This window comes from Neolamprologus brichardi, chromosome 13 (genome assembly GCF_056152115.1).
Source record: "Neolamprologus brichardi isolate AB-2024 chromosome 13, ASM5615211v1, whole genome shotgun sequence".
Taxonomy (NCBI): domain Eukaryota; kingdom Metazoa; phylum Chordata; class Actinopteri; order Cichliformes; family Cichlidae; genus Neolamprologus; species Neolamprologus brichardi.
In genome coordinates, this window is record NC_142116.1 from 21098359 (window position 1) to 21121157 (window position 22799).

A 22799-nucleotide genomic window follows, 5' to 3' on the forward strand; every position below is an offset into this window, starting at 1 on the left:
CTGGTCCGGCCGGGTTGAGTCAAACGATGATTTAATGAATACACGCGTGGGAGATGGACACCATACAGCAGACAGCATCAGATCTCAAAATGGTGGAGCATTGATCAAACTCTTATAGCCTCCAGTGGCCCCCACCTAATCATAAAAGCCTAAACATTCACATTCTTTCTCACACAGCGCCTAAGCTACGACCTTGGCTCCCTGTTTATCTGCTCCTGCTCAGATGGGGCAGAAAACCTCTCCAGTATGTTCTGTTCTCTTCTAATCAGACAAATAAGGCAATGACTTTCTGCGAACAGTATTTCTTATAACTCAGCAGTATAATGCATCATAAAACAATATCATTCATTCACAATAAATCAGCAGTCTAATGTAATGCAAATCAGTTTAACAAATGTAATAGTTATCACCTTCTTCTAATTCAGGAGAATAATGCAAACTAAAACTACATAATAATTCACAATCTTTAATTCGGGGTCTAACATGGCATAAAATAACATTATAATCCCACAATAGTTACACAGTTTTCTGACACTTTAACCTTTACAGGTTAAAAAGCGATGGCAATGATGACAATCAATGAAATGTAAATAGTTATTTACAGCACACGAAACTCCCTGTGGACTCTGCTGTGACCGAGATAAATATCTCTTCTGCTCGTTTTCAGCTGTTTTAAATATGATCTTTCGACAGTTCCAAAGACATTTGTGCGTCTTTGTAAATCAAAGACGGAGTGTGTGAAACTCTGGAAATCGTGGAAGTGATGTGAAGTGGACGTAAATGCTAAGGGGAGTTTTCCTCCAGGCTGAGGTTGCCGAGATTCACACTTTCTAGACGTATAATTGAAGAGAACGTACGAAAATCATTGTTACCACCTCCACCAATGCTCAACGTCCCTGTTGCTCATTAATTCTATATTTGTTAAGTTTTAAATACAGTCACAGTCTGTTTTGTGTTAAGCAGTAATAAATGACATCAAGATTTCAATTAAATGTCTTTCACTTTGGAGAACCATGGATAGTATTAATTGCACTGGTGTTTAAAATTAACGATCATTGCGTACGTGGGAAAGACATCCAACGATAGACCACTTCTTTATTGCACAGCAGAAGAAAAGGAGAAGTTGTGAAAGATACACTTTTGCTAATCATTGTTATACAAGCCAGCAAACATCAAGAGCGACTTTCATTGTTCTTTTTGTTAAATCTTCTGGCTCCTGTAATGTTTGATTGTAAGCCTCATTGCCTGGGGAATCATTTTATTGGGTCACCTTACTGAATTTGGTGACCCTGCTTTGGCTTATAAAGCTGCCAAATAAAATAAGTTTCTTCCACCTCATTTCTCCGCTAATAACATAATTAACCCCGCTCAGCTGTCCTCACCAGCAGATCACATAACTGTCTCATATTTACTCAGATGTGAACATTAACTGGTTCCTCAAGCCTTGGTCAACAGACAGGAGAGAACCTTCCAGTCTTGCCTACCTCATGGTTACACAGACAAGTTAGCTTTATTTGCTCCCCTCAGTTTTTAATGAAGTACTAAACTGTCCCTATTTTTAGAAGCATATTAGCTTCAGTTTGAAATGTTTGTACTTAATTATAATGTTAGTTGTTTTTTATGATTCACAGCTGATTTAGCCAGATAAATGCAAAGGGTTGTGTCAGGAACCCAGGAAGAAAGTCTTTATGCAGATCAGGATAATTCCACAACAGAGTAGCCAAAGCTCAGATTGAGGTTAATGAGCCGGCGTGGTGACCCCCTTAAAGAAAGCAGCTTAATGAACAATATGAAGCTACTGAGTATAAATCAGTGCAGCTCTGTTTTATTTAAACTTCTCCTTTAAATGCTTTAATATTATCAAAAGTTTACATCATTGTCTCTGTTGTGCAGGTAATGTGATTGATTTGATTGTTTCTAGGCAAAAAGTTATCAAAAGTGGGGATTGAGCCTATTTAGAGAAGATTACTTTTGGAGTTGATCCAGGAAGTTGTGGAAAGTTTCTTTACTATTCTGAAATAGGGAAAAAGTGGACATTTCACACCATATTTTGATAAATATATCAAAATGAAATTCAGAGAAGTTGGCTTGACCCAAAAGCAAGCCCCAAGGAAACAGTGTCTTCTCCAAGAAACAGACCAGAAGTGATCACACTTTTATAAATAAGTGGGTTGCATTCATTTGAATTCTATTTTTATAAATGAAGAAGGCGCGACCTGATAAAAATGTTGGACGTACATTTCAAAGATGTTGACTCCAATCTGAAAAATTGAACTCTAACCATGCAGCCCTGTACGAAGGATCCTCAATGAAGCCCAGGTTTTTAAAGAGTTTGTAGGACAGCACATTGTCTTCTTCTATGTAGCAGTACACCGGGTAACCCTCAGCATGGAGTTTCTTGGCTAAAATGCTAATCAGGATTTTGGCATAGCCTTTCCCTCTGTGCTCTGGCAGCGTATACAAGATTCCCAGAGCACAGTAATCATACACAAGTATCCAGGACACGGGCTGACCCTGGCTGTCTGTGATGCAGCATGATGGGAAGTTACTGGTTAGGTTTTCGATGGTCCTGTAACCCTTCTCATCTCCTCCAAACTTCCAGGTTTTATTCACCAAGTCAACGTGGGAAAGGTTTAGAGACGAAATCCTCGACTCAAGCTCACTGTAGAACGAAAAACCAAAGATGTTGAGAAGCAATATAATTTACATTGCTCTGAAGCATATTTACAGTCATAGAGAAAAAATGTACAGTCTCCTTAAAGTCTAATATTTTATATATAACTACATAATAAACATCATTTGGTCCTGAATAGAGCTTAAATTAAGGTTAATACAACCACAGATCAACAAAACATAAGATAATACACTGTGCCGTTGTTTATTGAACAAATACAGAGCCAAAATGCAGAAGCAGTATGTGAAAAACTAAGTATACTATTACTATTGAACCTGATCTCGCTGCAAAACATGTAATAAACATGCCGGTCCACCGTGTCCATTTGTCGCTTTGCCTCTCCAAGCCATGAAATGTACATGCATGTAGAAGTTACAGTAATCTGCAGTAAGTGTTTAAAAAGACAGTACTAACACATTTACATCATGTAAATACATACTAGCCGACTACCTTAATATTTTCTGACGATTAATGACCCTGCAATGTACTTAATACATTTCAAATTTTGGAGGGGCTAAGTGTGAAATGGGCGTGTTTTTGCCTTGATACTGGGTTTTACTATTTCCACTGAATGAGGAAGGTAAGCAGCAGTCAGATGTTGATAATCAAAGTATCAGAAGAAATTGTGTAAACCTCTATAAAAGCAGAAGCTTGAGCAGTTTGCTGGTAAGTTGTGTGTTAACACGATGCCAAGTAGGAATAATATTAAAGAGGCAATTATTAAAACCCATTAGTCTGGGAAGCCAAAGGACTGGGGCACCTTGCAGTCTTTGAGTAGACCACTGTATATTCCTCTGTATGTTAAAGCATTGTAGCGTTACATGTGGCGACATCTGGCTGACAGCTAAAGACTGGCCCAAAATGGGTCATCCAACATGATAATGATCCCAAGCACAGCAATAAATCTACGACAGAATGACTGAAAAGAACAGATGGAACAAAGTCCAGACCTCAACCTGACTGAAATGCTGTGGCAGAACCTTATTACACAGCTTCTCCTTTATGGCTTAGTTTTTGTTAGGTCATGACAGTGTTGTGTATGTTATGTGAGCTCATTTTAAGACTTGCTAAAGACAGCCATTAAAAAAAATGCCGATATGTATAACCTTACAACTGACACAGGATGGTCTTTTTTAACGTGTTTCTAAAATCATAACTTACACACAGATATAACTTAAAGTGCATCTTAATTATCAAATTATACCTGTCAACCACTGGCATGTGGAGATGGTTGGTGTCTGGCAAATACAGAAGATGCACCAAAGTATAGACTTTGTGGTTCACTCTTCTGTCAGAAGACACTTGTTTAAGCATTGGTGCATGGGAAACATCAATCCCTGTCGAATGGAAAGTATTCACATGAATTTCTTTCTCTTCTTTTTCCTCGCAAGAGGTTATCCAAGCAGTTTGTATTTAATGCAGGAAAAATGTCCATATGATTATTAAACTTTTTATTAGAATATTGTACAAAGTGTGTGTTTTGTCTATAAAACTGTATGTGTAAATAGTAACAGCTGTCAAATGTAGTGACGTAAAAGCCACCGTATTTATTTCGTGCTTATTTTCTGCAGTGATCTGAGCTCACCTCCTATCATGAAATAAGTGCTCCAATCAACAGCATTCTCGTCTGTCAGCATTTTCCTCAAACTCTGTTCATCCGTGCTGTAGTATGCCATCTTTTTATTGAAATTCAGGGCACGCTTGTTCTGTGAAACAAACAAAAGCTGTCACAATCACGTGACAAACGAAAGATTTCCGTCTTGAAAATCTTCCACAGTTTTCCCGACGGGATTTAAACACACCTCGGGGTCCGGTCTGCAGATGATAACTTTAAAATCAGGCCACGTATCGACCACAACTTCCAGTGTAGTCGGTTTGTTCCTGTTGATTCCGTACAGGAAACCGTACACCTGAAAGCATGAAACACCTGAAAGCATGAAACACCTGAAAGCATGAAACACCTTCAAGCGCTGCTGAGGCTGTAAAGCACAAAGACACGCGGTTTATGTCGCAGATACCTTATAACTCTTCGGTAAGTGTTTGAGCAGAACTCCTTCAGCGACCTGCAGCTCGTCTCTGTTCAGGACCTTCATGTTTGGATACCGGAGTTTTCTTACTAATGCACTTTAAACAACCTGCTGTTTTAAAACATCCCAATCCACCAGAATGGAGAAACCTTTATAAATTATTAACAGTTTAGGCAAAGTCCGTAGGGCTACGATATGACCGCATTGCTCCGGTTGTGAACTTGTGAAATAAACGTAGCAGGCTACTTCCTGTCATAAAAATAACTTCGTTAATTCACCGTCAGAAGGTTTTGTTTTTTTTTTGTTTTTTTTTTAAATATGCGTATTAGTTTTCTATTGCGTAAGAAAAGATATAATGAAATCTGTTAGCGTGTTCATGGAGTGTTCAGGAAAAATAAATATAAAAATAAATATAAAATAAAAAAAATGTATTTTTCCACTTATTGTATCCCAACAACTTTAAAAAGTGGGACAAAGACTGTGCTTGTCTGGGACACGTAGATGACTGCTGAGAAGTGGTGTGTTTGGAGTTGAGTGCGTGAAGGACAAATGCACATCTCCCTCTTCCTCTGTAGTTGAATTAGCCTACACTGACTTCCATCTCTTACAAGCAATCTGTATTTGCTGTAGTTCCATCATATTCTGCACAGTTTGTGTCTTATTGGTCACTTTTAATTTTGAGTACAGGGCGCCAAACCTGCACTTGACCCATGATCTGACATCAAGCTTCTGCGTTGACTTCAACTGCTCTATCCACCAACGTTTGGGTAGACTGAGAGCAGTGGGAGAGTGGTTAAACAAAGCTCCTTATAGATGTTAAAATGAAAAATAATGTGAATGACATTTTCTGTTGTCAGTCATGTCTGGTCCCAGATTTGTTTACATTCTCCTTCCTCTTAGTCAGTGGGTAGGTATCCAGAGAACTCATCACCATCAACGACAACAAAGAAGCTCTATTGAGCTAAAACGTCATCCTTGTGTGCATTTACCACACGGACACATTAAAGTTTGTGTGCAAGTTTGTCTTTATTTTAAAACTTATCTGAAAAAAAGCAGCTAACGATCAATTTGACTACACAAAAGTTTATTTGCTTGGTTTACTGATGAGGCAAAGTTGCTTCTTTAAAAATCAGGGAGACCTAGTTTGTAACACTGGATAGTTAATTTTGGAAATTTAAAACAAGTTTAACTAGTTAAGCAGTGCAGTAGTAAAGGAAGCAAATACTAATATTAATATATTTATTCCACCTACAGGAAAGTGCATTGCAGTCTAAGAGAAGAAAATATTTTGACAGGTAAGATTTCCCAAGCGTTCTCATTCTAGTGTCCCACGTAGATCTCAGTGTTGGCATTCATTCTCTCTAACTCAATGGAATTAAGCCATGGGCGGCTCCACACCTCGAATGTGCACTGGTAGGGCTGAAAGGAAAAACAGACAATACATTTAACATTAGGATCTTTCAGGTGGTGTTGTCAAGTCAAGTACGCAAAATTTATTTTGATTTATTATTATGAAATAAAAAACAAAACATAGAAACATCAGAAATCAATTTGTTTCAGATGATCACTTTACACTTTACAACAGTTTAGGCAAAGTCCGTAGGGTTACGATATGACTGCATTGCTCCGGTTGTGAACTTGTGAAATAAACGTAGCAGGCCACTTCCTGTCATAAAAAAATAACTTCGTTAATTCACCGCCAGAAGTTTTAATAAAAAAAAATATGCATGTTTTATCTGTTAGCGTGTTCATGGAGTGTTCAGGAAAAATATAAAATCTAAAATATATTTTTCCAGCTCAACAACTTAAACGTGGGACAAAGACTGCTTGCGTGGGACAATGTGGGTGACGTAGATGAGTGCTGACAGGTGGTGTGAATTTTGTGTTTGGAGTTTAGCACTCGAAATACAAATGCACATCTCAGCTCTCCCTCTGTAGCTGAATAAGCCTAAAGTGAGTTTTCTTTTCTTCACTGAGTTCAACCACTTACAAGCAGTCTTTATTTGTTGTAGTTCCATCATATTCTGTGAGATTCTTACTCTAAATCTGAATAAGTATGCGGGACCACTGTGTGCGGTAAGACCATCTCTTTGCTCACTGTATTACCATCTGCCGGCATGCATTGCCAGTGCGTAACACGTAATTACACAATCAAACAATGAACACATACTGCCCATACAACAAATGTACCAGAGACAATTATGAATACACCACAATTCTGTACAGCTTATCTTATTGGTCACTTTTAATGGTTTAATTTTGACCTGCTGTTAGACAAAAACTTCGCTCTTTTCCAAAGTGATTGAAAGTGTAACTGCTCTATCCACCAACTCCTTATAGATGTCGAAAAGAATGTGAATGGCATTTTCTGTTGTCAGTCATGTCTGTCCCAGACAGTGTTGGTCAAGTTACTTGAAAAAAGTAATCAGTAACTAATTACTGATTACTTCCCCCCAAAATTAATCCCTTTACTTTACTGATTACTTATTTTCAAAAGTAATTAATTACTTAGTTACTTTTTAAAAACACGATTTACAACCTGAATAGGTGATAAAGCGATAGATCTTTCAGCCCAATTCTACTTTTTCTGCATAATCCATCATACAAAATGTAATCAAATGGAAAGGTCCCTTTTTAAAACTTGTTTTGTTAGTTTTAATCTTTTAACTTTATGCATCAAGCAAAAAATTTTATTATATGCAACATTCTCCGACTTGAATAAATTAGTTTAACATTTAAACCTATTTTCTGCACATTCCAGCACATAAAATATTTTTTTGTGTGTGTTTACACTCACTCTTTCAAATAGATGCAAGTAAAACACAGCAGAAAATAAATAAAGTCACAGATTAGCGGTCCTGTTGCTCTATTTTCACCTGTAAAGCAGGAGTAGGATAGGCGGAGGTTTACCCTGGTGCATGTGTGCCGCAGCGGTCAGTGGAAGAATCCGCGAGTTTCTCTTTGAATTTCCCATTACGTCGTAGTGCACTCGGTGCTTGCTTGGAAGTTGAGGGGGTTTTTTTTCACTGTAAAAAGAAGTTTTCTTCCCACGCACAACGGACACTAATGTTTTTGTCACTTTTTATGGAATCAAACTCAAAGTAAGGTCAGTACTTCCACACTTTAAACGCTGCACGCTCACATTCTCTCCCGCACTCGATATATTATCCATTGTTGATCTGCACACAGCTGTTGCCACGAACGTCGCACTTGCTTACGTCACTGTCATGAGACATTCACGCAAAAAATCACGGTTTTAGTAACGCAGTAACGCAGCGTTCCTACGGGAAAGTAACAGTAATCTAATTACCGTTTTTGCAATAGTAATCTCTTACTTTACTCGTTACTTGAAAAAAGTAATCGGATTACAGTAACACGTTACTTGTAACGCGTTACTGCCCATCTCTGGTCCCAGATTTGTTTACATTCTCCTTCCTCTTAGTCAGTGGGTAGGTATCCAGAGAACTCATCACCATCAACGACAACAAAGAAGCTCTATTGAGCTAAAACGTCATCCTTGTGTGCATTTACCACACGGACACATTAAAGTTTGTGTGCAAGTTTGACTTTATTTCAAAACTGAATTATCTGGGGAAAAAAGCAGCTCGTAATCAATTTGGCTACACAACGGTTTGTTACTTGCTTGGTTTACTGATGAGGCAAAGTTGCTTCTTTAAAAATCAGGGAGACCTAGTTTGTAACACTGGATAGTGGATTTTGGAAATTTAAAACAAGTTTAACTAGTTAAGCAGTGCAGTAGTAAAGGCAGCAAATACTAACATTAATATATTTATTCCACCTACAGGAAAGTGCATTGCAGTCTAAGAGAAGATTATTTTGACACAAAGTTAAGATTTCCCAAGCGTTCTCGTTCTAGCGTCCCACGTTGTTGGCAATCATTCGTCAGTAACTGAAATGGAATGTGATTAAACCATGGGCACCACACTACGAATGTGCACAGGTAGGTCTGAAAGGAAAAACAGACAACACATTTAACATTAGGATCTTTCAGTTGGTGTTATTTACACATAAATGCTGTAGGTTTTTTTTATCCAATAGCATAATGTCTATTGAGAACATGAGTATTTAACGATCAGATTAATATGCATTACACACTCAAAGGGATTCACAGCAACATCGCGACAAGAGGGCAGCAGAACAGTTCTATAAAACTATTTTAAGTATGCAGAAAAATGTTGATTTATTATTATGAAATAAAAAACAAAACATAGAAACATCAGAAATCAATTTGTTTCAGATGATCACTTTTCAACAGGACACTGGCCGTCAGCTGCAAAAAGATCTGTGTTGAGTAAATCACTTCCAGTGTGAATGCAGCTTTAGTTACAAGGCTGCTGCATGATGTTTAAGAACAGATCAAATATCTTGCTTCTTTTGAGAAGATGCAATCAGTACCTGAAACTTTGCCTGGTATGCGTGGATTGCACACACTTGATCGACGCCATACTTTCTGCAAGGGGTCTTTACCATCTTCACAGTTATGACGTACTTAGTGCCAATGAACCCCTGTAATGGAAAAGAAAGAATTACAGCAAATGAACCCCTCCTCCTCTTCCCCTTTAAACACCCCTACTGTCCCCTGTGAGCCAAGAAGCTCACCAATGACTAGAGAAAACACAAACATCAACACATTGCTATGGTAGCCTTGCCTCAGGTTTCAAGAGGAGAGCCAAATAAACTTTTAAAATACATGACTCATCAGCATATTAACCAATCTTTAGCAAAGACGTGCTTTATCTCGGGTTCCTTTTTTTTCTAAACCCACACTGCTCTTTTGTTCGGGCGGGCCAATGGCTGCCTCAACACAAGCATACAAAACATTGCCGACCTACTGTTAAAGCTAGGTTGAGAGGATGAGAGGACATTAACGTGACAAATTAAGAAGCCAGTCATATTTGGGGGGAGTACCAACGCCATTAAGAAGGCATATAGCAAGTAAATTGTATGTAACGGCCTCTAGGACCCTGGGACTTTAGTTTAGTAGTTAAAAGCGAAACCTTTAAAGGGTGCTTCGCAGGCCTTTTCTTAAGGGCTCACATCACTACGATGGTTTACTGGATGGCTTTCCCCTAAAGAACAATTCAGTTATTCACGAATCTGACCGTTACTCACCTGTGACTGAACCTTGATCACTTTTACCACTTGCCTGATGTACAAGTCGTTGCTGTCTCTGTTGTGTTGGATGACGGCGAAGCGGAGAGCGTTTTGCACGTCTTTATCATTGATATTAGCGTCTGTCAAGTCCCCACCCGGGAACCCATACCCAACGGTCAAAATGGCCGCAAGAACAGTCAAAGCGACCTTCCACATCTTGTTTCTGTTGCCTAACAAACACACAGGAGACGAAGTGAAACACTCCCCACCGTGCCCTCCCAGTTATATCAACATGGACATCACCGTGCCGGAGGAGTGGCACATCTGGCACATCTCGCAGCCAATCGGCAATCCCCACAGCAGAGAAATGTGACTACTATGGAGTGTTAGGGTTGAAAATGATTAAATAAAGCTGTTTTTATTATTTTTAAATACACAACGCAATGTGCTCATAAACGAGTTGGCCCTCTAGGTTTTGAGGGTTAAAACGACTTGTCCAGTTGTATGTCTGGGCTGAAATATTGACAATGAACATAGAGCGCTTGAGGGTTTTTGCTACATGCTTACACGTCACACTAGATAATGTTTAGAAGGATATTCTCTCGCCAAAGGGAGTTTGAACAGAATGTCCTGAACTAGATATATATAGAATCAGTAGTAGGATAATAATAAAATAATCAAGGCTAGGCAGGGAGGTGTTTTCGTGTCTGTCTCTGTCATTCCTCGAAAAAAGAGCAAACAACGGGATCGGGATGAGCGGATGTAAGCAGAAGAAGACAGACATAATAATTATTTGTTATTGTTGGGTTACAAAAACTGTACGACCCGATCAGGGTTATCCTTCGTGTGAAGAAAGATGGCTGTGTTCACATTGAGGTCCTTGTAATTCCAACTGCCGGAGCAAATTAAATATTTTAAACGACACATATTTCTCCTGTACTTCCTTCTGAAGAAAACTGAACATGACAGGAAAAGAGGAAACTACTGAACATGTTATATGACACTGACAGAAAAATCAGGTGGCGAGAAGACAACTGTCTCAAAACCTCAGTAATATAAAAACAAAGCTAGATCTTATTGATTTACTGCAAAAGGACTTGAGTGAAAGTTATCAGGACTTATTCCAGTTTGTTAAAGAGGGTAAATTGTTTGGGAGGATTTGAGTTTGTTTGTTTTTTTTGAGCGACGTCCAGTCCATACTCCAGACCAGTTGATGGCGGTAATGCCCCATCTGTTGTTTGCCAACCGCCAATAACATTTAGAAGAAGAATAAAAATAAGAAAAGTCCTGCAGCAGAGATCGCGTATCCAGGCTGTTGCTGTGAACTCGTTCAGGCTCTTTGCGTCTGCACAACCAGCACTCAACTGCCCACGGTTAGCTGCGAAAAATCAAACAACTTATTTGATTTGATTTCCGCACATGCGACTTTTGAAGTGCTGTGCCGCGTTGACAAAAAAAAAAAAAAAAAAAAGGGGAAAAAAGGGGAAAAAAGCATTCTTGACCTCTGTCCCATTGTCCAAGTCTATAGTCACCTGTGGACGCCCACTCTTGGAACAGCATGATGCAAAAACTGCAGATTTTGGAGTAGGGACGCACTTAACTCTACACTTTAGATGAGTCGGAATTGAACCCTAACCCTCACTAGGCACAAGACACTTTAACATCCCACTCGCACGATGTACATTTTCAGATTTTCAATTGAAAATTTCCAGATTGTTATATAATTCACTTCCTTACTGTACATAATGTCCTCTTTTTGTATATAATTTACTTACTGTATATAATGTTCTCTTTTTTGCAGAGTCGAGGAGCGTTTCAGGACACATTTCACTGCGTGTTGTACTCGTATAACTAGGCATGTGACAAATAAAAATCTTGACTCTTAAATTTGGGTCCTTTCCAGCTTGCCGCACACAGACGTTTCATGACAGACACAGGGTGTACTGTCTTTTTTGGTTTATTTTTAAATCATAACTTATACACAGATATAACTTAAAACAAATCTTAATGATCAGATTATACCTGTCATACGTTGGCATGTGGAGATGGTTGGTGTCTGGCAAATACAGATGCACCGCAGTATAGACTTTGTGGTTCACTCTTCTGCCAGAAGACACTTGGGAAACATCAAACCCTGTCAAATGGAAAGTATTTACATTAATTTCTTTCTCTCCTTTTTATTAGGTTTATTTAGGTTATCCAAGCAGTTTGTATTTAATGCAGGAAAAATGTCCATATGATTATTAAACTTTTTATTAGAATATTGTACAAAGTGTGTGTTTTGTCTATAAAACTGTATGTGTAAATAGTAACAGCTGTCAAATGTAGTGACGTAAAAGCCACCGTATTTATTTCGTGCTTATTTTCTGCAGTGATCTGAGCTCACCTCCTATCATGAAATAAGTGCTCCAATCAACAGCATTCTCGTCTGTCAGCATTTTCCTCAAACTCTGTTCATCCGTGCTGTAGTATGCCATCTCTTTATTGAAATTCAGGGCACGCTTGTTCTGTGAAACAAACAAAAGCTGTCACAATCACGTGACAAACGAAAGATTTCCGTCGAGAAAATCTGTCCACAGTTTTCCGACGGGATTTAAACACACCTCGGGGTCCGGTCTGCAGATGATAACTTTAAAATCAGGCCACGTATCGACCACAACTTCCAGTGTAGTCGGTTTGTTCCTGTTGATTCCGTACAGGAAACCGTACACCTGAAAGCATGAAACACCTGAAAGCATGAAACACCTTCAAGCGCTGCTGAGGCTGTAAAGCACAAAGACACGCGGTTTATGTCGCAGATACCCAGTAGCGGTTTTGGATACGGGCGACACGGGCAGTTGCCCGGGGCGGCATCGTGGTGGGGGGCGGCATCACGGGCATCGGCAAAAAAAAAAAAAAAAAATGCTCGTACTCATGCTGCCCCGACATCATGCCAGCGCATATTGGGAATGGCATAAGCACCGATCGGTTTTCTATCACCCATTTGCTGGGAGTAAGGGCGCCCTCCGTTTCGAGGTGCGCCTGCTGCTTGCGGCGCAGAGAGGAGAGGGCGGGGCGGCGGGGGGTTCTCTGACCGGCTGGAGCAGCATCTAATAACCAACTCGCAAAATGAAAGAAAATAAAAACAAACCAACAAACATGAAAACACCAGACATCATGATACAGACTTATAATTTGCACCGATGTTTTTTTCGAAATTCTACACGAAAAGTGAGCGCGAGAGCCCTCGGTGCGCCTGCTCACTGCTGAAGTCAAAGTAAACTTTATTGTCATCTCCGCTACATACAGTCCAGTATATAGAGAGACGAGACGACGAGGCTCCAGTTACAGCAGTGCAAGTAAACAAACAATAAATAGAAGAGTAAGAAAATAAATATACACTTTAGGACTCGGGGTAAAGGGATCAATAACAATTGAAAATTTATAATTTACAGTTTGATGATTTAAAGTCTCACACACAAGCCGTCGAAAGGGGAGGGGCCTGCTGCTTCAAAATAGAGCACATTTCATTCATAATGATGTGAATCCAAGCCCATCATGATTTGAATCCTGGGTTGTGTGAAATCTCAGAAATGCACCCTAAGTGATTCTGTGAATTAAGGTGTAGGTGTGTTAGGTTATGTTGTGGTGATCCTCGGGTTGAGGGATGGGTGTTCATACTGGAGTGCAAAAGTTAAGCACCGATCGGTTATTAATCCCTAAGGAAATTATGTGGGTTACAGTTGCTCCAAGAAGAAATGGTAAAAATAGTAACAGTAACAGACTAAACTCCAAACAATACATTATGTTACAGATTTTAATATTAATGAGTCATTGTCAGTTGTTGATTTGTCCTGTTCTCATTGTGTGACAAATTATGATGGCTGTTTGGTAGCTGTTTGCATACTATGCATACTCTCTCTCTCTTCGTGTGTGTGTGTGTGTGTGTACAACAATTTTATGTTTTATGTTAATGTACAATCCTTAATATGTTTTGTGTGTGTGTGTGTGTGTGTGGGGGGGGGGGGGGGGGGGGCGCCAGCGGTCGTGTTCGCCCAGGGCGCCAAACAGGCTAGGACCGCCACTGCAGATACCTTATAACTCTTCGGTAAGTGTTTGAGCAGAACTCCTTCAGCGACCTGCAGCTCGTCTCTGTTCAGGACTTTCATGTTTGGATACCGGAGTTTTCTTACTAATGCACTTTAAACAACCTGCTGTTTTAAAACATCCCAATCCACCAGAATGGAGAAACCTTTATAAATTATTAACAGTTTAGTCCGTAGGGCTACGATATGACCGCATTGCTCCGGTTGTGAACTTGTGAAATAAACGTAGCAGGCCACTTCCTGTCATAAAAATAACTTCGTTAATTCACCGTCAGAAGGTTTTTTTTTTTTTTTTTTATAAATATGCGTATTAGTTTTCTATTGCGTAAGAAAAGATATAATGATATCTGTTAGCGTGTTCATGGAGTGTTCAGGAAAAATAAATATAAAATATAGAAATGTATTTTTCCACTTATTGTATCCCAACAACTTTAAAAAGTGGGACAAAGACTGTGCTTGTCTGGGACACGTAGATGACTGCTGAGAAGTGGTGTGTTTGGAGTTGAGTGCGTGAAGGACAAATGCACATCTCCATCTTCCTCTGTAGTTGAATTAGCCTACACTGACTTCCATCTCTTACAAGCAATCTGTATTTGCTGTAGTTCCATCATATTCTGCACAGTTTGTGTCTTATAGGTCACTTTTAATTTTGAGTACAGGGCGCCAAACCTGCACTTGACCCATGATCTGACATCAAGCTTCTGCGTTGACTTCCACTGCTCTATCCACCAACGTTTGGGTAGACTGAGAGCAGTGGGAGAGTGGTTAAACAAAGCTCCTTATAGATGTTAAAATGAAAAATAATGTGAATGACATTTTCTGTTGTCAGTCATGTCTGGTCCCAGATTTGTTTACATTCTCCTTCCTCTTAGTCAGTGGGTAGGTATCCAGAGAACTCATCACCATCAACGACAACAAAGAAGCTCTATTGAGCTAAAACGTCATCCTTGTGTGCATTTACCACACGGACACATTAAAGTTTGTGTGCAAGTTTGTCTTTATTTTAAAACTTATCTGAAAAAAAGCAGCTAACGATCAATTTGACTACACAAAAGTTTATTTGCTTGGTTTACTGATGAGGCAAAGTTGCTTCTTTAAAAATCAGGGAGACCTAGTTTGTAACACTGGATAGTTAATTTTTGAAATTTAAAACAAGTTTAATTAGTTAAGCAGTGCAGTAGTATAGGTAGCAAATACTAATATTAATATATTTATTCCACCTACAGGAAAGTGCATTGCAGTCTAAGAGAAGATTATTCTGACACAAAGTTAAGATTTCCCAAGCGTTCTCGTTCTAGTGTCCCACGTAGATCTCAGTGTTGGCATTCATTCTTCAGTAACTCAATGGAATTAAGCCATGGGCGGCTCCACACTTCGAATGTGCACTGGTAGGGCTGAAAGGAAAAACAGACAATACATTTAACATTAGGATCTTTCAGTTGGTGTTATTTACACATAAATGCTGTAGGTTTTTTTTATCCAATAGCATAATGTCTATTGAGAACATGAGTATTTAACGATCAGATTAATATGCATTACACACAAAGGGATTCACAGCAACATCGCGACAAGAGGGCAGCAGAAAAGTTCTATAAAACTATGTCAAGTATGCAGAAAAATGTTGATTTATTATTATGAAATAAAAAACAAAACATAGAAACATCAGAAATCAATTTGTTTCAGATGATCACTTTTCAACAGGACACTGGCCGTCAGCTGCAAAGAGATGTGCATCAAGCAAATCACTTCCAGTGTGAATGCAGCTTTAGTTACAAGGCTGCTGCATGATGTTTAAGAACAGATCAAATATCTTGCTTCTTTTGAGAAGATGCCATCAGTACCTTAGCCTTTGCCTCGTCTTTCTCGATTGCGCACACTTCCTCTACACCACCCTTTCTGCAGGGGGTCTTTGCCATCTTCACAGTTATGACGTACTTGATGCCAGCGACCACCTGTAATGGGAAAGAAAATTGAATACAAGACTTACAGCAAGTTAACTACTCCTCCTCTTCCTCTTTAAACCGCCCGTGAGCCAAGGAGCTCACCAATGACTAGAAAAAACACAAACATCAACACACTGCTACGCTAGCCTTGTCTCAGGGTTCAAGAGGAGAGCCAAATAAACTTAAAAAAATAATAAATACATGACTCGTCAGCATATTAACCAATCTTTAGCGAAGACGTGCTTTTCGTCGGGTTCCTTTTTTTTTCTAAACCCACACTGCTCTTTTGTTCGGGCGGGCCAATGGCTGCCTCCACACAGGTATACAGAACATTGCAGACCTACTGCTAAAGCTAGGTTGAGAGGATTAGGGAAGATTAAAGAGGCCAGCCATATTTTGGGGAGTACCAACGTCATTAAGAAGGCATATAGCAAGTAAATTGTATGTAACGGCCTCTAGGACCCTGGGACTTTAGTTTAGTAGTTAAAAGTGAAACCTTTAAAGGGTGCTTCGCAGGCCTTTTCTTAAGGGCTCACATCACTACGATGGTTTACTGGATGGCTTTCCCCTAAAGAACAATTTAGTTATTCACAAATCTGACCGTTACTCACCTGTGACTGAACCTTGATCACTTCCGCCACTTGACTGAGGTACATATCGTTGCTGCCTCTGTTGTGTTGGACGACGGCGAAGCGGAGAGCGTTTTGCACATTTTCATCCTTGATATCGGCGTCTGTCAAGCCCCCGACCATGGTCCCATACCCAACGGCCAAAGCGGCCGCAAGAACAGTCAAAGCGACCTTCCACATCTTGTATCTTTTGCCTAACAAACACAACACACAGGAGACGAAGTGAAACACTCCCCACCGTGCCCTCCCAGTTATATAAACATCGACGTCACCGCGCGCGAGGAGTGGCATATCTCGCGGCGAATCGGCAATCCCCGCAGCAGAGATCGGGTCTGATCCAGGCTGTTGTTACGAACTCACTCGCACTCTTTGCGTCTGCACAACTAGCACCCAGCTGCCCGCGGTTATCTGCAGAAATCAAACTACTCATATCGAAAACAAGGTATGTTTAATCGCGCTGGGATTTGATTTCAGCACACTCGACTTTTGAAGCGCTTTGCTGCGTGACAAAAAGGGGAACAAAAAAAAAAAGCATTCTTGACCTATGTCCCATTGTCCAGGTCTAAAGTCACCTGTGGACGCCCAATCCTGGAACAGCACGATGCAGAGACTGCAGGTTTTGAAGTAGGGAGGCACTTAACTTTACAGTTATACGGACAAATAAATAGATTGTTCTTTAAGTTTCCCTTAATATTTTCCCACACTTTGCAGGGACACTTTCTTTGGCTTGAGTGCTGTTCAGCAGCAGCAGCTACTGATCGGCTCAGCCGTGGCAGCAGGTGGAATAATGGCCTACATAGTTTACAAAAGAAAAAAAACAAGAACCATTCCTTTAGGGGACGGATGGTGGGGAGTGGGGGAGAAGACACTATCAGAAGATCAGAAAATCTACCCTTTTCAAGTGGAGACCTCAGACAAAGAGATCGAGGTAGGTTTGAGCTGGTAATCCAACTTCTGAATGAACAATATTTGGGAACAGTTATGCAAAGCAATCTTCTTGATCAACAGGATCTCTATGAGCGCATCGACAGGACACGCTACGCAGATCCTTTAGAAGATGGCAAGTTTCACTATGGCTTCAATTCTACTTATCTGAAGAAAGTTGTTTCCTATTGGAGACACGAGTTTGACTGGAAAAAGCAGGTGGCTGTGCTCAACAAGTATCCACACTTCAAAACCAAAATAGAAGGTACATAACAGCTCAGCAGTGAGTATACTGGATGTACGTCAACCCACATAGATAATATTAATCTTGTTGTTTTGCTTTTCATGTGTCAGGACTAGACGTGCACTTTATCCATGTGCGTCCACCCCACCGCGAGAATCAGAAGGTTCTGCCTATCATGATCGTTCACGGCTGGCCCGGCTCCTTCTACGAGTTCTACAAGATTCTGCCGCTTCTCACGCAAAGCCGCGACGGTGTTGTGTTTGAGGTCATATGCCCGTCTATCCCTGGCTACGGTTTCTCAGAAGCCTCTCATAAACAAGGTAGAATACCTCTACTAATTCTAAATAAATCTGGCGGAAGATATTCACAAATGTGTCTCCACTGCCGCTCCAGGGTTCAACAGCTTGGCCGCCGCCCGGATTTTCCTGAAGCTGATGGAGCGTTTGGGCTTCTCTCAGTTCTATCTGCAGGGAGGGGACTGGGGCTCGCTCATCACCACCAACATGGCACAGATGAAGCCTCAGTGAGTGCAACAAAAACAGAAAACATGCCACAGGTTACTCGCTGGAACAGAAAGTCCCTCACTCGCTTTGTGTTAATGGAAACATTGTGACAGTTCTTACTGGAACTGTGAAGCATTGTTTGCACTGTGCAGACAGATTTACAAAAAAACAAATAGCTGTGCAAATTCCTGAAGAGTGAAGCTGATTTAATGTGAAAACTTGCACTAACTAACATCACTCGCTGTGACCTTGGTAACGTTTTTTTTCTCTCGTCTTTCCCCCCCCCCCCCCCCCATTTCTCTTTTGCAGGTGCGTGAACGGTCTCCACCTAAACATGTGTATGTCAAATAGCGGTTTCAAAGTGTTGTTGTCCTTGTTGATTGGTCCGTATCTGCCCTTCCTGGTTGGTTTGAGTCGGGAAGATGTTCGCCGGTTGTTCCCTTTCTTTGAGAAGAACGTCTTTGAGATGCTGAGAGAATCGGGCTACTTTCACATTCAGGCCACTAAACCAGATACTGCAGGTGTGAACATAACACAGTTTAGCAAGCTCAGTGTTTCTGATAGTCACAGTGACAGGATTAAAAGGTCAAACAGAAGCTAATGTAAGAGAATCTACCTTAAATTTAGTGATTTTAGCTCTTGATACCACTTTATCGTTGCAGGCTGTGGGGTGAATGACTCTCCTGTAGGCTTGGCAGCCTGGATTTTGGAGAAGTTCTCCTCCTGGGCCGATATGAAGAACAGAGATCTGGAGGACGGTGGGCTGGAGAGGTACAGTTTCTAAATTCTGGGACTGTGGAGATATTTAAATTAACAATTTGATCAATAATTGATTTTATGCAAATATTTTCGTTTTTTAAAATTATTGGTAAGTGTCCCTTTTCCCGACACTAGTCAACAGGGCAAGGATCGACCTAGATCGGTGCAGCTCTAACAATTACGGATTATTGTTTTTCATTCAGCAAGATTTATGCGATAGCTGCTGGTTTGTGACTGATAAGAAATTGTGTCATCTGTGCAGAAAATTCAGCCTGGATGATCTCTTGACAAACGTCATGATCTACTGGACCACAGGCTCCATCACCTCGTCCATGCGCTTCTACAAAGAGAATTTGGGGAGTAATCTTAACAACAGAGTAGATTTTAAGTACGTCGCTGTGTACTCTCCACACTACACATGAGTGTTTTACCATGTCATGTGATGCCTCTAATTATACATTATATATTTTTTGTTTTAGGACAGAGATTTTTGTGCCCACTGGCTTTGCAGCCTTTCCTAATGAGCTCATGCACTGCCCCAAGTCATGGGCACAAATTAGGTACCGAAACCTCCAGTCCTACACTTTCATGCCCAGGGGTGGCCACTTTGCAGCCTTTGAAGAGCCCCAGCTGCTTGCTGACGACCTGTTCAATTTTGTGAAGAAGGTGGAGAAGTCCTGAAGCCCTCAGTGAACTCGCAGACCAGTTATAGCACATCTGTCCTTTATTATTTCAAGCAGGAGACATACAAATCCTTAAGTTGAACATTGTTACACCACGCAGCATCTTATTGCTTGATTCGTGACACTCAAATCATTTGCAAGCTTTTGATATATGTAAACATGCACAGATGACACTGGCATAAAGAAGTCTTGGTCATTAAAAATGTATTGCACTAATAGTGTGTGTTGCTCTGTGTTAAATGAGGACAAACATTCTTTTAAATGATAATTTGTAAAAGAAAAAAGGGTAGCACACATACTGTTTATTTCACTATTGTTTGAATGAACATACTCTGAAACAAAAGAATAAGTCAAAATTGAATAAAATATGTACATTTTAATAAAAAAAACAAATGTTTAAAGTTCCCTTGGATTGCTGTTAACATTTATTGTAGTACACAAGCACCAGAAAGAAAGTGCTACACTCTAAAGACTTACTGTCCAACTTTTAGGGTCAGTTACTGAAGCCCTTAATAGTCACGGGTGCCTGAAACCACACATAATCCTCCCAGTCTGACCCCTCCGCCCTCAGTTCCTTGCAGACGTTTGGATCGCTAGACAGAACGATGATTTGTTTCTTTACACGAGTTGGGACTTTAAATTGGAGTTTGGGTCGAAACCAGCCTACACCACAGTCCCTGTGAGCCAGCACCAAGACTGTGGTGGGCATTAAACGAACAGGTCTGGTGTCAGACAAAAGGTCAGCCACAAACAGTGTGCGGAAGATCTGCCTCAAGCACGATGACACCCGTAGACACTGATTCCCACCGGATGATGCCAGGGACTCCATGTTTATCTCGTACAGCTCTTTGGGGAGGACAAGCGAGCCACCCATTAACAGGAGCACGCGGGGCACCCTGCTGAGGGAGAACAGCACCTCCAGCTGCTGCAGCACCTCCTCCAGCTCCTGAAGGGTCTGCTGACACTTGCGCCAGTCCATCTCTGCTGAATGCACCGGTCTTCGATTCACTGTGTCTTTATCCTGAAAAGCAAAAGAGACACCAAACATGTCGTGTTAATCTCACATAACCAACATTTCGTCAACTGAACAGCTGGAGGCATCTACCATAAACTTTTCCTGTTCACCTGCACCGACGCTTGCTGCTTCCTCTGGGAGTATACCAACTGGTCATACGTCATGGGCAGCTGCTGTCTTTGATAGAGGATGCACTTGAGGATCTCGCTGACGAAACGACAGCAGCCTTCCTGAGTTACAGTCCCCGGGAAGACCACGTTCACGCAGCCTTCCTCCTGTGCCCTCCTCACCACCTCGGCATCTCTGTCCTCTGAATCACTTTGTATACTGGCAGTCACTTTAATATGTTTAAAACCTCCCTGACAAGAAGTGTTGTCCTCCTCTGTGTTATCTGGAAAAAACAACAACAAACAAACAAAAAATCAGCTAAACATTTATCTGAAAAGCCCATCTACTATACCACTAGATTATATATTTGTAGACTTGTAGGATGTGTTTGTATGCAGCATTTCTGATGTAGCTGATAGAGCTGGGCTAAACAATCCCAATATCCATAGTATCAGATAACAACTAGTGTGAGAGTCCTGTCAGTTCAGTGTGTAAAACTGAATTATATTAAATATTTTTTAAACCCTCAAACATGCACCATGAAAAATGCCTGAACGTCTTTGTGTTGACTGTCACGTCTGTTTTATTTATGACCTGTAGCACATTTAAATAACAAACTATTTGCTTCAATTTCAAAATACACCAAAAGCAGAAAGGTGTGTTTTTGTTGTATTAAATAGTTATAGCGGAAAGTTAGAAACAAAAATCAGTGATTTAATGGTGGTTAAATGTGTTCATTTGCATATTGACGATAATTCATCCGATAAATCATGACACACTGCTCTCCCTACAAAAGTTGCCTTTATAGGTTAAAAGTATTTGCAAAACTGACCCTGTATTTACTCGGTACCGAGTCGATACCAAAATTTACAGTGTAGAACAACAGAAGTAGCTCTAGCTTGTTCTTGTTTTCTCCCTTGAAATCAAATTTACATCAAGAAAATAACCACAAAGTACTACTATCCTTAGACCAAAACCTTAATATAGTTTAAGAAACGTGATCACAGCAGTGGGTCTACTGTGATCACCCCCTCCCTCGTTGGGGAACACATGCAGACTCACACCGGTTATGTCACCTACTTTGATCGGAGGGTATAGCGGTGTTTTCCTTATCGTCAGTGTCGTTCACGCAGTGCTGTCTAGAAGAGTCGTCTTTTAACTTTACAGCATTTTTACCCTTTAAATGTGTGTTTACGGGACTTGGGGAACGTTGTTTGCTGATTTCCGGGGAAACTCGGCTTGAGTTTGGGTCGTCGGATACAGCTTGGACCGCAGGCGGTGTCTTCGGTGCCTCCGCTATGCTAATATCCTTTTCCGAGGAGAAGGAAAGGCGTCTCTTTATCCCGAGGTCTCTGCTTTTATCAGTGGACACATTTTCCGAGTCCTCGGAGTTTGATATTAGTTTTAATATGCTCGAGTCTTCTGCCATAGTTTTGAATATCCGCGCCGGGTTACGTCTTTTTTTTCCCGGTGCATCATGGGAAATGCTCGTCTAAGAAAAAAAAAGCCACATTCACGTTACATATAAAAAAATAGAAAAACAAACGTTGACTTCAAACTACCGACGGCCTTCTTATTGGTTCCTCAAACAAAACACCCTTAAATGCGTTTATTGTTACTGATTATAATTTCAAATAAGGCGTTTATTAAACTCCTTTAACTGTGCTAGCGTGTAACAGCTCATTAAGTGGTTAAAGTAACTCAACGTATTTTTCCCCTGACCATTTAAATAAACATTTTATTGGCTAAAATAAACTGAACTCCTGAGTCTCATTTGGAGCAATTACAACTGCCTCATTCAAATCACCTTAGGTTCACCTCTAGCCATTTAGAAATTATTGGGTTTTATCAAATAAATCCTGCGTGTTTTTACATTGAATTTATTTACTGTTTTATTTATTAGATATTTAAACTACTTGAAACTCAGTTAAAGTCTCATTTAAATGCATAAATATCGACTGATCCTCATTAAAGAACATCAGACAGTCACGTTATTTGTAAAGGTCAGCAAAAATAAAAGAATTTAGTTGGGGTGCACCCTAGCGGTTAGTTTGTGCAGTACATGGAGAAAACAAGAGCAAACCTCAGGT

The 22799-nt window shown here is 40.3% G+C and overlaps 5 protein-coding genes across 6 annotated transcripts; 1 reads left to right on the top strand and 4 right to left on the bottom strand.

Annotated features, from left to right (window-relative positions):
* Positions 1-14: 14 nt before the first annotated feature.
* LOC148099995 (glycine N-acyltransferase-like protein 3) lies at positions 15-4907 on the bottom strand. The gene is made up of 5 exons (XM_087850308.1): positions 4693-4907; positions 4477-4584; positions 4260-4380; positions 3879-4011; positions 15-2662 (listed from the first exon to the last, which is right to left on the bottom strand). Exons 1-5 carry the CDS (start codon positions 4765-4767, stop codon positions 2242-2244), a joined length of 858 nt encoding a protein of 285 aa, XP_087706434.1. The 5' UTR covers positions 4768-4907; the 3' UTR covers positions 15-2241.
* An 801-nt stretch (positions 4908-5708) lies between these two features.
* si:dkey-76k16.5 (cystatin) lies at positions 5709-12838 on the bottom strand. Of its 2 annotated transcripts, XM_087849764.1 has the most exons (5): positions 12203-12227; positions 11839-11950; positions 9835-10046; positions 9118-9228; positions 8263-8668 (listed from the first exon to the last, which is right to left on the bottom strand). In XM_087849764.1, the coding sequence occupies exons 2-5, from the start codon at positions 11843-11845 to the stop codon at positions 8534-8536; spliced, it is 465 nt and encodes a 154-aa protein (XP_087705890.1). In that variant the 5' UTR covers positions 11846-11950; positions 12203-12227; the 3' UTR covers positions 8263-8533. The 2 variants fall into 2 exon arrangements, with proteins under 2 accessions (XP_087705891.1, XP_087705890.1); XM_087849765.1 differs by lacking the exons at positions 8263-8668; positions 9118-9228; positions 9835-10046 and adding exons at positions 5709-6120; positions 12420-12838 and having other exon boundaries at positions 12203-12323.
* Positions 12839-14880: 2042 nt separating this feature from the next.
* Positions 14881-16736, bottom strand: cst3 (cystatin C (amyloid angiopathy and cerebral hemorrhage)). Its single transcript, XM_006806945.3, has 3 exons — positions 16456-16736; positions 15743-15853; positions 14881-15295 (listed from the first exon to the last, which is right to left on the bottom strand). The coding sequence occupies exons 1-3, from the start codon at positions 16651-16653 to the stop codon at positions 15215-15217; spliced, it is 390 nt and encodes a 129-aa protein (XP_006807008.2). The 5' UTR covers positions 16654-16736; the 3' UTR covers positions 14881-15214.
* ephx5 (epoxide hydrolase 5) lies at positions 16338-19802 on the top strand. The gene is made up of 10 exons (XM_006806944.3): positions 16338-16915; positions 17034-17097; positions 17185-17401; positions 17482-17662; positions 17752-17961; positions 18035-18164; positions 18454-18665; positions 18807-18915; positions 19166-19291; positions 19383-19802. Exons 2-10 carry the CDS (start codon positions 17075-17077, stop codon positions 19582-19584), a joined length of 1410 nt encoding a protein of 469 aa, XP_006807007.2. The 5' UTR covers positions 16338-16915; positions 17034-17074; the 3' UTR covers positions 19585-19802.
* Positions 19619-22191, bottom strand: mad2l1bp (MAD2L1 binding protein). The gene is made up of 3 exons (XM_006806943.3): positions 21790-22191; positions 20712-20992; positions 19619-20607 (listed from the first exon to the last, which is right to left on the bottom strand). The coding sequence occupies exons 1-3, from the start codon at positions 22136-22138 to the stop codon at positions 20080-20082; spliced, it is 1158 nt and encodes a 385-aa protein (XP_006807006.1). The 5' UTR covers positions 22139-22191; the 3' UTR covers positions 19619-20079.
* Positions 22192-22799: the final 608 nt, after the last annotated feature.

Bases quoted from the DNA above. Each gene is read 5' to 3' on its own strand.
- mad2l1bp (XM_006806943.3), bottom strand. From the start codon at position 22,138: ATGGCAGAAGACTCGAGCATATTAAAACTAATATCAAACTCCGAGGAC. The intron at 20,993-21,789 runs GTAGGTGACATA...TGTTTTTTCCAG, and splicing joins CGCTATACCCTCCGATCAAA to ATAACACAGAGGAGGACAAC. The intron at 20,608-20,711 runs GTGAACAGGAAA...TTTGCTTTTCAG, and splicing joins AGCAGCAAGCGTCGGTGCAG to GATAAAGACACAGTGAATCG.
- si:dkey-76k16.5 (XM_087849764.1), bottom strand. The intron at 9,229-9,834 runs GTGAGTAACGGT...TTTCCATTACAG, and splicing joins TGATCAAGGTTCAGTCACAG to GGGTTCATTGGCACTAAGTA. The intron at 8,669-9,117 runs GTACTGATTGCA...TTTTCCTTTCAG, and splicing joins CATACCAGGCAAAGTTTCAG to ACCTACCTGTGCACATTCGT.
- LOC148099995 (XM_087850308.1), bottom strand. From the start codon at position 4,767: ATGAAGGTCCTGAACAGAGACGAGCTGCAGGTCGCTGAAGGAGTTCTG. The intron at 4,585-4,692 runs GTATCTGCGACA...TCATGCTTTCAG, and splicing joins ACTTACCGAAGAGTTATAAG to GTGTACGGTTTCCTGTACGG. The intron at 2,663-3,878 runs GTATAATTTGAT...TTCGTTCTACAG, and splicing joins CACATGCCAGTGGTTGACAG to TGAGCTTGAGTCGAGGATTT.
- cst3 (XM_006806945.3), bottom strand. From the start codon at position 16,653: ATGTGGAAGGTCGCTTTGACTGTTCTTGCGGCCGCTTTGGCCGTTGGG. The intron at 15,854-16,455 runs GTGAGTAACGGT...TTCCCATTACAG, and splicing joins TGATCAAGGTTCAGTCACAG to GTGGTCGCTGGCATCAAGTA. The intron at 15,296-15,742 runs GTACTGATGGCA...TTTTCCTTTCAG, and splicing joins AAGACGAGGCAAAGGCTAAG to CCCTACCAGTGCACATTCGA.
- ephx5 (XM_006806944.3), top strand. From the start codon at position 17,075: ATGCAGAGACTGCAGGTTTTGAA. The intron at 17,402-17,481 runs GTAGGTTTGAGC...CTTGATCAACAG, and splicing joins CCTCAGACAAAGAGATCGAG to GATCTCTATGAGCGCATCGA. The intron at 17,663-17,751 runs GTACATAACAGC...TTCATGTGTCAG, and splicing joins CTTCAAAACCAAAATAGAAG to GACTAGACGTGCACTTTATC.